Source organism: Thalia democratica, chromosome 3 (genome assembly GCF_965202585.1).
Source record: "Thalia democratica chromosome 3, ktThaDemo2.hap1.1, whole genome shotgun sequence".
NCBI lineage: Eukaryota > Metazoa > Chordata > Thaliacea > Salpida > Salpidae > Thalia > Thalia democratica.
In genome coordinates, this window is record NC_139167.1 from 58,064,200 (window position 1) to 58,080,000 (window position 15,801).

Sequence of the window (15,801 nt, forward strand, 5' to 3'; positions counted from 1 at the left end):
CATTATAAAAACAAATGGACTTCTTTTCCTAGTATGCTATCACGAAGAACTAACCATTCTGCAGTTAGAATTGGTAACAAAATGTTTATAATTGGAGATAGTAGTGACTATTCTGAAGTGTTCGACAGCGTTACAAGAAAATTCACGTATATTGAAACAATGCCAAAATGGGTGAGAACATCAGAAAGTTTATGTAATTATTTTGAATATGATCCATTTATTTGTTCATAACAGACAGTTATCATTGGTAATAAAATTCACTTTTTCAAAAAAGAAAACCATAAAGTCAATGTCAACAGCTATGACGTCAATAACGATCTTTTCAGCTTCAAAACTTCGATGAAATCAGAAAAATTCAAGTAAGTAAGCTATATTAAAATTTCAAAGACTTAATGTGTGAATTTTATATTACCAGTACTTAAGTGACATTTATAGTTTGGTTTCAATGTTGGTTTATGTTTTTCTACTAAGTCTTTTATAACTATGTTTTTTATTTTTGTTAAATCTTACCTGTGTTTGTTATTATGCAATAATTTTTTTTCTGTGATTACTGATTATATAACTTTTTTTTACGTCTTGTGAAAACAAACTAATATGGTTTATTGTTCTTTTAGTTTTTATATTTTGTTTAAGATAAGTTCATTAATTACATTTAGAATAAAAAAAGTTACGATTGAGTTGATATTTAAAGACATTTAAACAACTATAATCTAATAGATTTGAAAAAAAGTATTTAAAAAATAGTAGTATATGTTTTTGTGCTGCCAAAGAAAACAGGTTAAAGTTGGGATAAGAGGTGACGGATAATGTATATTTTTCAACGCATTATAACAAAAAATGTAAGTGAATACTTAGCAGAAACTAAAAACTAAGAACGAATCTAAAATTAACTTGAAAATTAGTACTAAAATGCTTCCTAGTACATATAATCACTTAATATCATGCAATATTAAAACAAAATTCAGGGAAACTGATACAGTAATCTTCCTTTTGAGTTTTTACTTTTAAGAAAACAAAAACTAATGGAAAGTGCGAACTTAAAAAAACACTTTTATACAAAAAGTTTTATTCCATTAAAAGTAAATGTCAATAATATTATGAAAGGATATGTTGTTACCTTAATCATAAAATATCATTTGTTTAAACAATCTTTTTATTGAAGCCAACAAATATGTTTAACTACTAGATCCTAATCTAAAATTATCGACCAAGGCAGTCATTTTTTCTAGGTGATTAGTAAAAATTTAATTTAAGCGTAAAAATATTGTTTTTTTCTTTAATGCAGATCACACAGAAATATTCACTAAACTTAAAACTGATAATGCAAGAGGTGACATTTCCTTACACACTCTTATGACGTAACAGAAAACTATGCAGAATATAATAGATATAATATAATGCAGAATGTCAAAAGACCTACTTATTTACTTATATTTTAAATATACTTTAGTCTTTAAGCATGTAATAAAAAATACAGATACTGAAGTACCTATTTTAAGAAAATGTAATTAAGCAAAAAGAAAATCGTTTTAAATGGGGTTTAACTATAGGCAATTTCAATTTCAATATTACTTTTTAACAACAATTTTATTACAGGTTAAGCTATTTCGTTTTTATTCACTCAAAAACTTGTATTTTTAAACCTATTTTAATTTGAGTTAAAGTTGTTTTGACAAAAATAAAAATAGTTTTAGAACAATTTGACTATATTTTCTAGATACACTTTATAACGATAAATATTAATACAAATAATGCATCGGCTAAACAAATACTTTTGTAGTTTTATTTTAATACTTTATAAATTCACACGAATGCTCAAATATTCAAATAAGCAATCTTCAAAACTAAACTATCAATTTACGGAATTTAAAAGTATTTCACACGAAACATAAAACTTTTTTTCAAATATTTTTGCAGATTCTTTAGGGTATAATTTCTATCAATACCGCCCACATCAAAAAATAATAAAAATAATAAAATCTATAAATGTAGAAACAATTTTAATCTTTGAATAACTTGACAGCACCTATTGCATATAAGGTTTAAGAGTTATTTAAATTTCATGACAATAAATTTCAAAAAATAAGTTTAAAAAAATAACAAGTTAATCTTATATGACTAATATAAACAGTTAAATTTTTTTTTTTACTTAAACAGCGACTTAAAAAACTTTATAGGATAGAAGAAAAAAATAAAATAATGTTTCAAAAAAATGACGTTTTTAATAAGGTTTGAACAAAAGCTGTTGATATTCAATAATGAATTTTTTAAATAAAGTAAAACTATTACCAAATCAGATGTTTTACTTGTAATTTGCTATAATACATTAGTTCAACAGTAAAATGACTGCAAGAAAAACAATAATAACTCTCTCAAAGAAGCTGTACTTTATAAAATAGTTTATTATTCTAAAAAAAACTGTGATGGATAAAAAACATTATTAGTACTGACTATCTATCGAATTAAGGGTAAGCTTTTGTTGTTGACTTAAAATATGTTTTGGTAAATAGACTTGATGATAATAACAAAAAAAAATATTTATCGATATTTAATAATAAAAATAACATAGAAAAAAGTTATGCAGTCTTAATACACTTTTATCAATATTTTTTCTTTTAAAAGTTTTTTAGATATTTATAAATACTTTTTTTGTATGTCTAATTGAAAAGCTTTGTTTTGTTACTAATATTAACTAAAAAAAACAATATAAGTCACTCATTAAAAAAAAGTTATTAATTTCATTTAGCTTGATATCAGAATACGCTTGCTGAAAACTGATAAAATTATAAAGTAAATTTAGTTATATACAAGGATTTTTATATGTCTAGCTTAAAATAGCTAGTCATATAGAGTTAAGTGTAAAAATCTGTCTAAAAGGTTTAAACTATAGTTTAGTTATATTTTGCTGATTTAGATTTATTTTTAAGACAAAACTGTCTGATATTGTCATAAAATGGTTTGACCTCTTTTAAATAAATAACAAAAAAAGATAGATAGTTAATAAACTTTGTTATACTACAACACGTAGTTGACTAGTTACTTTATGACTTTTCCTTTATGAACTATGTTGTAATTTTTAAAGTTATCGACAATGTGAAACAAAAAAATTAAAATTTTTGAAAATTTTAAGCAGTATTAATTAAATTTTTTATTTTTTAACAAATTAGTTTTTAAATTAGATGTTGGTTCGATTAAATGAGAACAATTTAAAAATTCTATTCTAAAAAATGAATTATTTTTTTGTTTAAAACTAGTAGCCAAACATAAAAATGTAGTCTAATCTTTTTATCTTGTATTAGTCAACAAATTAGCCATTTCTTATACTGTTCAAAATAAAAAAGGAAATATTTTTTAGCCAGTTTTTTTGATATGGATACATTAAATAAATATAGTTCATAAACTTAAAAATGAGTTGGCACAAATAAAGTAACTAAAAAGTTTTACGAACAAAAACACTTTTTTACGGCCTTAAGATTTTAGTAATATTTGCGGTTACGTTTTCTACAACTGCAGATTTAGCAAAAAAAAATTGACTTTCACTATGTTCACATCAAACATAAAACTGTTAACAACTGTGTTAATGGTCACTGTTATCCACTCGTTTGAGTTTCAGCAAGGGGGTTATGTTATTCTGTTGAACAAGTTTGACAATTTGACTCAACTCGAAAGTGTGCATCAAAGTGATAATATCAAGCCGGTTGCTCCTCACAAAACTTATAGGTTCAAATGTAGGTGAGCTACAGTTTTTTCAGTTTATTTTAAAACTAATGAGTTTAATCAAAACATAATGTTAGTTATATAGTTGTTTCGCTAAAACTTTAAATAGTTTTTACTGATTGTGTGAAATAATCAAATATGCTTTTAAGTACAGTTTTAGTTTTTTGTGATTAATACTAAAAACTATTGATTAGCTTTTCATATGTACTTGAATGTTTATTATATAACCTACTTGTAGTAAAAAAAAAACTTAATTGACTTTTCTTAAGTTTAAATATTCTTAAAAGTTAGTTTTAATATTGAATCACTACGTTATAGAAACCTAGAGGTTAGCTTCATTGAAGTGAAAGATTGTGTTGGAAAATGTTACAACCCGAATACATGCCGAGTGTTCAAGATAACCTTTTTTTGAGTTAATCAGATGTATTATTAAAGCTCTGCTAACAAATGCTTTTTTAGTAAAAATACTTTAAAACAAGTGAATCATAAATTTTCTAAAATTGTTTTCTTACAGTTACAAACGATAATAAAATAACTGGTGTTGTATGTGGAAAACAATCAAGTTTTTTAATTATAAAAAAAAATACATATACATAAAGTATATATAGAAATCATAATAAAGCTCTAAATACGTAAAACCAAGTTATAAATTAACAAATTTTATAGAAGTTTAAAAACACTCCGATATGGAAGTACGCCACCTTCAAAACACTAGATGGCGGTAAAGAGACGTTTCGCATCTCGGATGCTTGCCACTGCACTATGACGTCACAACAAAGTGGAAGTCCATACGATGAATGCGCCAGCAAGCAGGGATAAATATTTAAAAAGATGATGGTTTTTAAATTTTGATATCGGAGTTATTGTCTATTATGTTTTGAATTAAAAGTTCAAGCAGTTTTATATTTTGATCATAAAACGCTCATGTGTGGTTTATCTTCAAAGCCTTGATGAAACTTAAAAGCCACTTTGTTTAAGCTAGGACACTCGTTTTCTTCTTCTGTTTAACAACTTTTTCTTTCCTTTTGGTTTAATTTTATTTTCAATTGTTTAATGAAATACAATTTAGCGGAGATTAGAAATTCTTTTATGATTTTAAAACTTTTGTTTTAACGGTAAAACATATTTATTTCAAAATAAAACGATGTTATTAAGTTTTTTGTTGTTGTGTTGTTGAACTTTTCAATTCTAGAAATAATGATTCTGTTTTTTTGCTGACGTTGTTTTTTATTACTTTCCGATTAATAATTTAGCAGGTTTTAATTTTAATAATGAAATACTTATGTTTAGTTTGTTAGTATATTTGTATACTTTTAAATTCGTAACTGCCTAACACTTAAACAGGATTTTCTAGTTTTTGTATTTAATAAATTTTATTTTAATTTCTGTCGAAATTTTTTCTTAAAATATTTTGTTTAGAGTATAAAAACGTTTAAAAGTAAAAATTGACTTGTTAAGAAAAATAATTACATTATAAATTTGCTAACTACCTAATAATCTTTCTTATTTTGCTTTGTTATTAGTTTAATAACTTTAATGATAATTCAAGACTAATAAAAAACTAACTTCAATGAAGTGTTAAATTTTTAACACTTGAAAACATAGTTTGGAATACAAAAAAGAGTATAAATAACTATTTGAAAAAATCAAAATTTATTGTTTTTTTTACTTTTTTACATAAAAATTTTGGGGGTAAATTTTAGGGTAAGTTATAAAAAAACACATAGTTTTTTTTATCCGAAACTTGATTTATATATAAACATTTAACAACGTCTAGTACATCAATGTGTATGTGAAACACAAAGTTTAGTACGTATCTTTGGAGTTTTTGCAAATAAACTATATTCACTTCAGAAAAGTATGATTAGTATGAGATATTCACTCAATAAAAAAAGTTGTACCCAAAAATATTATATTTTAGCTTTTCGAAATTGTTAAAAAAAATAATTCATTAATGAATTACAAAAAATAAATGCATTTCACGTTAAAAGTAATTTGATTTTTATTTTAGTTTAGCTTAACATTAATATTTTGTTTATTTTTAAATAAATTTAGATTTAGGAGACGTTTAATGTTTTATAAAATTATGAATTATACTGTGTATTAAGTTTAAAAAAAATACGGCTTCGGCTCAAATAAAACTTAAATTTAGTTACTAAACAAACTTAGTCTTGCTTGTTTTGTGTTAAACGTTAACATTTTTTTATTCAGGTTTAGAGACTTTCTTTTTAGACAAATTTAAATAATAATGAAAGGTATACATTTTATAACACGCTTAAACTTGTAATTGAATCATATTTTTATTAAAGGACAGCAAAAGTTGATTAAAAAACGAATAGTTTAATAAATCAACCTGTTTTTTTATTTGTTGCTAAAAAACTTAGATTTTTTGTTAGAAAATTGTACGTAAAGTTTTATGTTTGAAATGTTTAATAGTGCTATAAAAGTACAATAGTAATTTTTTATTTAAAGTAATTTTGAAAACTTACATTAGTTTAATGAACTGTTGTTAAGCTTATTATTTTCAATTAACAGCAAAACTTAATGTTGCTAAATCAAGCACCCACAACAGATCTTAACCTTTGTTAATAAAATTTACTCATTTATTATAATTGTGTAACAAAAACTCTACAAACTTAAGATACTATTCTCTTCTAAATAACTTACTTTAGAGTTCAACTTGAAATCTTTAAACAATAAAGCTTTTTTGTAACGAAACTGTATACTACGAAAAATTTTACAAACCAGCTGGTTTTATATATCTTGTAATATCTGTATACTTTAATTGATAACTAAATGGTCAAGTTACCAACATTGATAAACTACTGTCTCCTTTTTTTTCAACTTTTTCTAATCAATCAAATATATTTTTCTGATTTTTATCAGTATTAACGCTACTATCATCTCAAGTGAAGATCAAACGAGTTCAAGTGCATTGTGTTTAGCTTCTTAGAAAAGTGCTCGAATAGGGCGCGTAATGAAAAGACGGGATAAAGAAAGTTTAGTTATTAGTTTTATGTTTTTTAAGTCCGGATTACAGTTTTTCTATTAAATATTTTGAACATTGTTTACGGTGACCAAGCAAAAAATTTTACACTCTTTAAGGGCTTGTTTATCAATAATAAAAACTAAACAAACTTCAAGTTGAGGTAATGGGTATTTTTTTAAATATTCTAGCAATGTTGGTTAACTCGAAAAATGTTTTTGAACTTGCTTCTTACCTAAAAAAAAACATTTTCTTATTAACATAAAATTAAAACAAATCCATATCTCTTTGCCAAGTTGTTTTAATGTGTCTTTAGGATTTGTGTGTTCAAATAAAAATAAATACATATATAAATGTGCTTAAACGTATGTCAGATGATAAAACAATGTTTTTTACTGTTATTCTTTAGGAATAAAAGTAAAATTAAAGTAATTCGGAAATTGTCTGCAGACTATTTATTTATTGTTTGTTTTATTGTCACTAGTTTAAACTAATGTTCAGAAAAATAATTTAACGCATAACCTCTAGAAACAATATTTGCTGAAATAAAAACATACATGTTAAGAATATGTTGCAACGTAATTAATTGTACTGCGTTACTTCTGGAGTGTAAAACTATCCTAAATACTGTAAAAAAAACTAATATATTATTTACATTTGTAAAACTATTTATTTGTTGTACTACTGATGTTTGTAAATGCTGCCTAGCCCTAAAACTTTAAGCGGGTTTGAAATAATTATATATTCAGTTTATTTTTTATAGCCAGTTTGTAAGCACTAAATGATCGATCATTTTGTAGATAGTAATCTTTAAGCAAACATTGTATACAATAATCGCTTGTACACGTCAAGTAACAGCAGTAAACAACTTGATTTAACATAGAAAAAATTTGAAAATGCTTTTTGTTACAAAGTAAACTTTAAATGACAAAAACTGTTAAAGTATTAGATATATGTAAAAATATAAATAAAATTTTAGGTATCAAAAAAAAAATTGTTGTTAATACAGAAAAAAGAAATTGAATAAAAAAAAGTAATGTCTTTTTTAGAAACTTTATTCAGTTTTGTTAAAAAAACACGCTTTATGATATTAAAACTTTGCAATGGTAAAACAAACAGGCTTCTTAACAATGGTTGTGTTTATAACAGAGTGTTGTTAAAATTCGTAACTTTTTGTTCTATAAATATAATAACAAAAGTTTGACAATATTGTTGACCCCATCAAGTATAAATTTAACAATTTTTTACTTTGTAAACTTTATTTTATTTTTTAAATACTTGTACTTTAAAATACTCACTTTTAATATTGCTAAAGTATACTGTTTGCAGTCTAAATCGTTTTTTTTTGTTTGTTTATTTTAATATGCTTTAAAAGTAATTTCATGCTGAAAAGCTATTTATATCAAAAAACAGGTAGGTGTTAAATATGCACGAAGGGACTCTTTTGCACGTAGGGTAACTTTTGCACGAAGGGTCTTTTTTGCACTGCGCCAATGTTGGACGTGGGTTTACTTTTACACTAAGACATTTTTGCATAGATTAAAAAAAAAACTATTTTATTAATTTTTTATTAACTGGTCATTATTATTTTTTGATTGCACTTTTATTTTTACTATTACTGTCACGTCTAAACCTTTCCCTCGGTCGGTAACATTTATTCTTTTTTTTTGTTATATTATAATTTTTTTCTTGTTTTTGTCTTGTATGTTATATGTTTTATTTTTTATCACGTAAAAAAAAGACCTTTCGAGTAAAAGTGACCTTTTTGCAAAAGTGTCTTCATGTAAAAGTTTTTCTTCGTGCAAAAGTGTCCATGCGTGCATGTTTGACCCGTCCCCCAAAAAAATATGTACTAATTTTTTTTAATCTTATAAAAATATAATAATAAAGTATTTTTGTTTATATGCGATATTTTTTTTATTAAAAATAGAAAAGAAACAAATCAAGTTAAATCTGTTTTATAACAATAGAAAAGCATTTTCATAAACTTCTTGTTCAAAAATAAAAAGAAGTGTTTAGCTATTACTTAAAACTTCTAAGATTTATCCATTGAAAAGTAGTTTATTAACTGCAAATATATTGCATTTTCAAATGTTTCTCTATTTTAAAGTTGTGTTATTAGAATAAAGATTATAAAAAACTACAGTTGCTATCAAAAACCTTTGATGTATTTCTAAAACAAAAATGGTTATGCATTAAAGGCACAGTATATATTTTTTAAACTGTTTAAAAAATTAAGGCATCTTGAATATTCAATAAGTCTTAATCTATATAATAAAATTTAGTGTAATACTTTAATTTAAAATGTATCTTTTTATTTCAAGTGTATTTTAATAAATAAAACAAAAACAAAAAGGCAGTGTCGAGCTTTTAAATTTTTTAATTAAACTTTATAAGGTTTCGTTTATTAAACATTCTGAATTATTTCTTAAACGTACATAAAAATTGAGTTTGCCTGCTGAACACTAAAAACAAACACTGCTATCAAATGCAGGTAGATCGCACAGTGCTACTAAACAGATCCATCTTCTTTTTATTGACCATCAACCGCTTTTATTTCCCTCAACTTGTTTTACTCGAATCATGCTTTGTCCAACATCATATCATGCAAAAAAGTTAAAGCTCATGTTTTGACAAAAACTGATAACGTGAACGCTATAAGTGACGTCACAATAAGAACAAAGCTCGATTGCGCTGTGTTTGAGTTGCTCTCCTGATCTTTAGACTTAGGAAGATCTGTTAGAAATTTTAAAGGTTTTATGTAAGTAACCACACTTGAAATTTTATTTATACTAAGGTTTAAATGAGTACTAATGTCGAGTTAAACATGCATCATGATTCTAAAGTCAAAACTATTTACTTAAGATAATTTACAGAGAGGTCTGTTAAAATATTTAAAAAGTTTTAATTCTCACAATCAAATTAAAAACTTTCTCTTTACTTAGTACGAAGTGACATAAAAATAAAAATTAAATTAGAAACTAAAATCAAAAGTAAAAGCTTTAGATCAGAAAAAATGAAAGATTTCGCACTTTGGGCCGGTTTTTGTTATCAGTGGTTAACTAGTAGAAAGATTGCTAATATAAATGGAAAGTTAAATAGTAAACAGGAGATATATAATAAGTTAGTAGCCAATTTTTAATTTTAAGCGATAAAGGAGACCAGTAAAATGAATTTTAATAACCCTCCTTTAGATCGTTTTCAAAAAAAAAAAAGTTTTATCAAGTAGTAATTTTTATCAAACTAAAAATAATAAACATTAAAGCTAAAGTATGTTTTTATAAATAAATAAGTTTAAGTCACATGAAAGTTTAAAATTGTCTTCATCTCCACTTTATTGTTAGGAAGTTTTCTACTAGATAAAAACAATCGTTTAACAGAAGTCAGAACTATTTGTCTTTTCATTGAGTTTTATTTTAAAAACTACGTTTTTGTGACATTAGACATAAATTACAAAACGATAAATTTTTTCAAAGTTTAAATGTAAAGCATATGTGTTTTTGTCAAAGTTGCAAAAAAAGTTATGAAACTTTTTTAAATAAAGTATGTTTTCCTTATTATATTAACATACTGATGAAACACTAAACCTTAGTATACTACAAAAACAACACTAACCATTAAAAACACCCGCGTGGTTAACACTAAGCTTCCCCGTTGTTGACGTTGTCGACATTTCCACTTCTATCGGCTTGGTCATTTCAAACTTTGGTGACATTTTTACGTGTGTCGTAGTTGAAGTCCTTGAGGTCTTCTTCACGTGTTTGTGATGCCTCCCAGGATGGATCCTGATTTCCATTCTCATTTTGTTCTTGCAGTTTGGTTGTGATTCTTCAGCTTCTAAGTCGTTTGCGTAGGCTGTAAATATTTTTGAATTAAAGTAACTAAATTAGTAAACTGAAAGTTATGTTTTTTGTATTAGTAAATATATTTCAATAATTTTTTTACAACAACAGCTGCAGAGCATTTTAATGTTGCTCTATTATTTTTCGCCTCATATCACCCAATGCACATTGGAGAAGATATTTTTATCAATTACGTATTTTTATAAACTATATTTATTTTAAAAACCTCACTTTTTTTTGAAAAAACGAAATAGGTCAAGTAGAAAACAATTACACTATACTGAACTGCTGTAAAATGCTTTAAATAAGAGTTATATTTTAAAGTCTTACAGACAAAAAAATTGTCTTAATTAACATGCACCATTTTGTTTTATAAAACTAAAAAAAATGTATGCTAATATTAAATTTTGTTAAAGAAATTTAAACTTCAACAACCAAACAAGCTAACCGTCTTAATTTTTTTCAACTTTTTAGTTGCTATAAAATATATTATTCTATTTGAATTTCGACCATTTTAATTCTTTGCTTAGGTCAACTACAAAGGTATTTTCACGAATTAAAAAGTACTTTCACTTATAAAATGATTTGATGAATTAGCAAACGGTTTGAATTTTTAATTTACTTGAAATGGCTCGCTTTTTATATTCTGCTAGCTTCATATTAAGTAACAATTGAAGAAGCAATTCTTTTAAAAAAAATTTACAGCTAATGCTGTCTAAAATTCAAAAAAAGTATACAATAATGTAGTGTTAAATAAACTCAATAAAAGTTTTTAATAATAAGATTTGGTTTTCAAAACTATGTCTTTGAAGGGTTACGTTAATGCATATTTATAGTAAAACTGTTATAAAAAACTCTGAGCAGTATAACTTGTTAATAACAGTTATATAACAAATACTCAAATAAATAGTTTTTATCTAAGGAGTACAGAGTTATTATAGCAGGACTTTTTATACAAAAAAAACTAAAGCTGTGAAACAAGGGTAAAACCGAATTTTAAGTATCACAAAATTTATATTTTGAAAAAGTAACATAAAGCTCTAACGTTATATAACATTTTAATATAAGCTTAACTAAAATTAATATTTTTTTTGATTATCTCGTTTTCGACGTGAACCAATTTACGTGATTTAACTTAAAAATAAACATTGCTGCGTAATATAATTAATTACCTGTGTTGTTTTAAAATAAACAGGTCTAAAAACTTCACAAAGTAAATATTTATTAGATTTTAGGTCAAAGTATAATTCTTAAATTAGACCGGATCAAAGATCGTTTATAGACAAAAAAAAATCAAAAGATAAAATGAAATGATAACAAATATTCTATCGTGTACAAAATAAACAACTTTGAACGTATTCTAATAATAACATAACGTATATAATGTATGTACATACCCATCAAGTAATACGATTCTCCCGGGTAGAAAATGAAACCCTTCGGATTCGGACTGAACTTTTGAAACTTTATTGTCAGTTTCTTGTTTTTCGTCGGTCGGTCGCAATCGAGTAGTTTGTCTGATCCTAAAATTTATGTTAACATTTATATAAAAAAACAAATTAGATTGTTTTTATGGTATATTTTAACTTTTACACAATTTTTGTAAAACGAATTGCGCTATATAGGCTGAAAATACCAACTAAAAAAAAAAAATTATACTAATTTAACACTTACAAGTTAAAAAAAAACGCTATGTTGGCTAAAAAATAAAAAAAAACAAGTTCTTGCTGCAAGGAAAATTTAATATTTTTCTATAAAAACCTTCATTTATTTTAGAACATGATTCGAACACGTCCCTCGTGACGTTGTAGATGACGAACGTCATAATGTTGGTTTCTTCGACGTCGTACTGCGGGCAAATCACGTCCATGTACTCCCCAATCGTGACGTCATGACGGAACACGTTTCCTTGTGCTAGTCTGTGAAAAGTCTCGATTTTAGTTTATTCAAAATGTGTATATTAATATTTTTGGAATTCAAGTTCAATAAGGTTCAAAAGTAATTTTGGAGCATATTTTAAAATTATTTTTTCTAACAGGTTTGATTTTTAAAGACTCGTTTTTTTTTTTTTAAGTTTTTGATGTACTAAATTTAAGTGTTTTAATCACAAATACTTACAAATGGAATAATTTATATATTAATAATTTATTTATAATTATACTAATAATTTATTTACTATTAAACAAATGTTAGCTCCGTACAAATATATTTTAGTAATTTCTTAAGTATTAGGTTTAACAGATCAGACTTGAGTTGTAACTCTAACAGTTTTCATATTATTAATTTCAAATGGATATACTTTTAATGAAATAAAACAAACTTTAAACAAACAGCTCCACAATACGCGTGTAGCGAGCAAGAGCTATACAAACAGCACATGATGTTGATTTTGTTAGGCTTGTGTTTCGTGTTTGTACAATAGTAAACACATGTGACTGCACAGCACAATGCAGATTTAATATTTAACTAAGCACACGCATATAATTACACAGCCGTTTTACTTGTTAAAACCACTGCTACATTGTCTTAACTTAAAAACTTATCTTAAAACAAACTTTACTACAGGGGTTTTGAAACTTAAAAAAACAATATGACAATTTAAAATCGGTAAGTGTTTTAAGAGCTCGACAAATGACCGTTGTGTTTACTTAAGTATCAAAAGGAGCTTTTAAGCGAACAATAGGAAAAAGTTTTACAAAAGAAAAGGTTACTGTAAGAGATATATGAAAAATATCCTTTAGTAGCTAGTTTAGCAGAAAGCATTTTCAAAAAAGTACGAAGTTACGAAACATATAAAATTTTGTTATGCATAATCTTATTTTATGTTGTTCAAACTTTGTAAACTATTTTCGATAGACAAAGGGTTTAATTTGCATATATGGCAAAAGTTAATTAACTTTCACACAAAATTATTTTAGCTCGAAAAGAATTTGTAAATAACACTTAGTTTTTAAGTTTAAAATTCCGTACGCTAATTGTTTGTTTAAAGCTGTGTTTACAAAACCAATCAATTAGCCTTTAGCATGTACACACAAAATTATAATTGCGGTAAATATTGTTTTATGACGTAGGAGTTTTAAGAGATTAATACTTAATAACTAACTAGAAAAATATTCCGTTTTACGTTTTTATAGTTCTATAATCAAATTAAAATGTTTTTTGAGTGAAAAAATAATTTATGCTACTTTAAATTAAATAAACTAACTAATTATTAATGTTGCTGCGACTTGTACAGCTACGATAATTAAAACGTAACACCTATAGAAGAATTTTACAATATATTACTAATTTTAAAAACTGTTACTAAATTTTGGTGTGAAAATTTATAACAGTAGTCTGTTAATGGACTATACTTTCTACAAAGCAGTTAAAGACTTGTAACTTACAGCTTTTAAGAAAACGAGCTACATAATCTTTATTGCAAAATGATAAAAACTTTTATTTGTCTGTATCTAATAAAAACTGAATGTTATCCCTAAATATCAACAATTTTATTATTTACTATATTAATTTCAGAGATAAATACTCACTTTTCAGTAACCTCTGGGTTCCATGAAATATCATATTTAATTTTATCAGCTTCTACCTTTATTTTAGGAATGTCAAAAGAAAGTAATAAAATAACCATCTTCATCAAATCAGTGTGGAGGAAGTTCATTTTGTTTATTTTTTTAATTTTCCTTTAAATCTACAATTTTATTTAAAAACGTTGAATTCTACTAATACAGTTTATACTGGAAAAACATTATCAGGTATATACTAAAAATAACCGAATTAACTTTTATTTTATTTTATGAATAACTAATTATCATAATAAACTTTAGCTAATGTTAGGTTTATATCATAATAAAACTTATTTTCTGTTTGTAGAACTCATCTAATACTAAACTAATTTAGTTATAAAAATTAAAATTAAAAAAAGAATTAACATTAATGTATTATTGAAAATCAAAAACGTTATACTACCACAAAAATAAATTAAAACCATTTTGTTATACAAACTACAAGTTAAAAACGTTTACAACCAAAATTAATCGAATATAACAAATTGCTTGTCAAGTTTTAGCAAATTAAAACTTATTGTATGGAAGCAAGTCTAACTAACCAAATTGATTTTATGAATAACTAATTATCACAAGAAAATTTAGCTAATGTTAGGTTTTTATTATAATAAAACTTATTTTCTGTTTGTTGAACTGATCTAATACTAAACTGATTTAATTCTAAAAACTTTAAAACTATTCTACTAAGAAAAACCAAAAACATTGTAGTACCATAGAAATATAATTAGAACATTTTTGATATACAAACTACGAGTTAAAAACGTCCTTGCATTTAAAAGCAAGTTTTCACAGCATAAAAAATTGTTTGTCAAGTTTAAGCACATTACAACGCATTGTATGGAAACAAGCTGAACTTCAGCGACGCTTTGCAAAAGAGAGAGTACGAAATCGTGAAAAAAAAAACACATCGCATCCAGTTTTTGACACTGCTTTAAAGATTGATATAAAAAATATGCAATGTATTCCACCAAGACTTAATTTTAAACTATTGAACTAAAAATTTATTAGATACTAAAAAAAAAAAAAACTAAATGGATTATAATGTATTGAAATTTTATTAAAATTTGTTGTTTAATTGAAAAATAAGAAATACGCTCATATAATATTTGAGTTTTCAGTTTGTTTTATTATTCCAGTTTTTAACTGCTTATATAAATTTGAATTTAAACTGCTGATAAAGTTATAAATTAAGTACAAAAATATTTTTACAAACTAATAATTCATACAAAGTTAGTGTAAGCTGTAAATATAAAACTTGTTATTTATCTAAGTATATCATGTTAAACGCTTTATAATATAGGAATTACTATCCATTTCATCTTTATTAAATTGCTAACTTTGTTTTATTGCTTAAAAAAAAAAGTTTACATACAGTTTTGTTTATTTAAACCATATTAACTTCTTACCTTTGTGTTTTTTGAATGTTTTTATCACGACTTACCTAAAACTGTCTATTTTTAGATTTTTAGAATTTTTTTTATATTGTGTTAGGTTTAAATGAGTACTTTAAATGTTAAAAACATAATGTTGTAAATTAAAATGATATGTTTTATTGTGTTTTTGATCTTCTAATTTACTATGATATATTAAGCATACGCGTTGATCAATATATATTTTAAGTTGTTTGAAGCGTAGTAAAAATCACATCAAAGAAAAAGTTGTTTCAAATAAACCAAAATAACTTAAGATAAAA

The 15,801-nt window shown here is 24.8% G+C and overlaps 1 protein-coding gene across 1 annotated transcript; it reads right to left on the reverse strand.

Moving 5' to 3' along the window:
• Nucleotides 1-8,853: 8,853 nt before the first annotated feature.
• LOC145831837 (ephrin-A5-like) lies at nucleotides 8,854-14,229 on the reverse strand. Its single transcript, XM_082939179.1, has 5 exons — nucleotides 14,076-14,229; nucleotides 12,307-12,464; nucleotides 11,943-12,068; nucleotides 10,319-10,558; nucleotides 8,854-9,439 (listed from the first exon to the last, which is right to left on the reverse strand). Exons 1-5 carry the CDS (start codon nucleotides 14,201-14,203, stop codon nucleotides 9,327-9,329), a joined length of 765 nt encoding a protein of 254 aa, XP_082795305.1. The 5' UTR covers nucleotides 14,204-14,229; the 3' UTR covers nucleotides 8,854-9,326.
• Nucleotides 14,230-15,801: the final 1,572 nt, after the last annotated feature.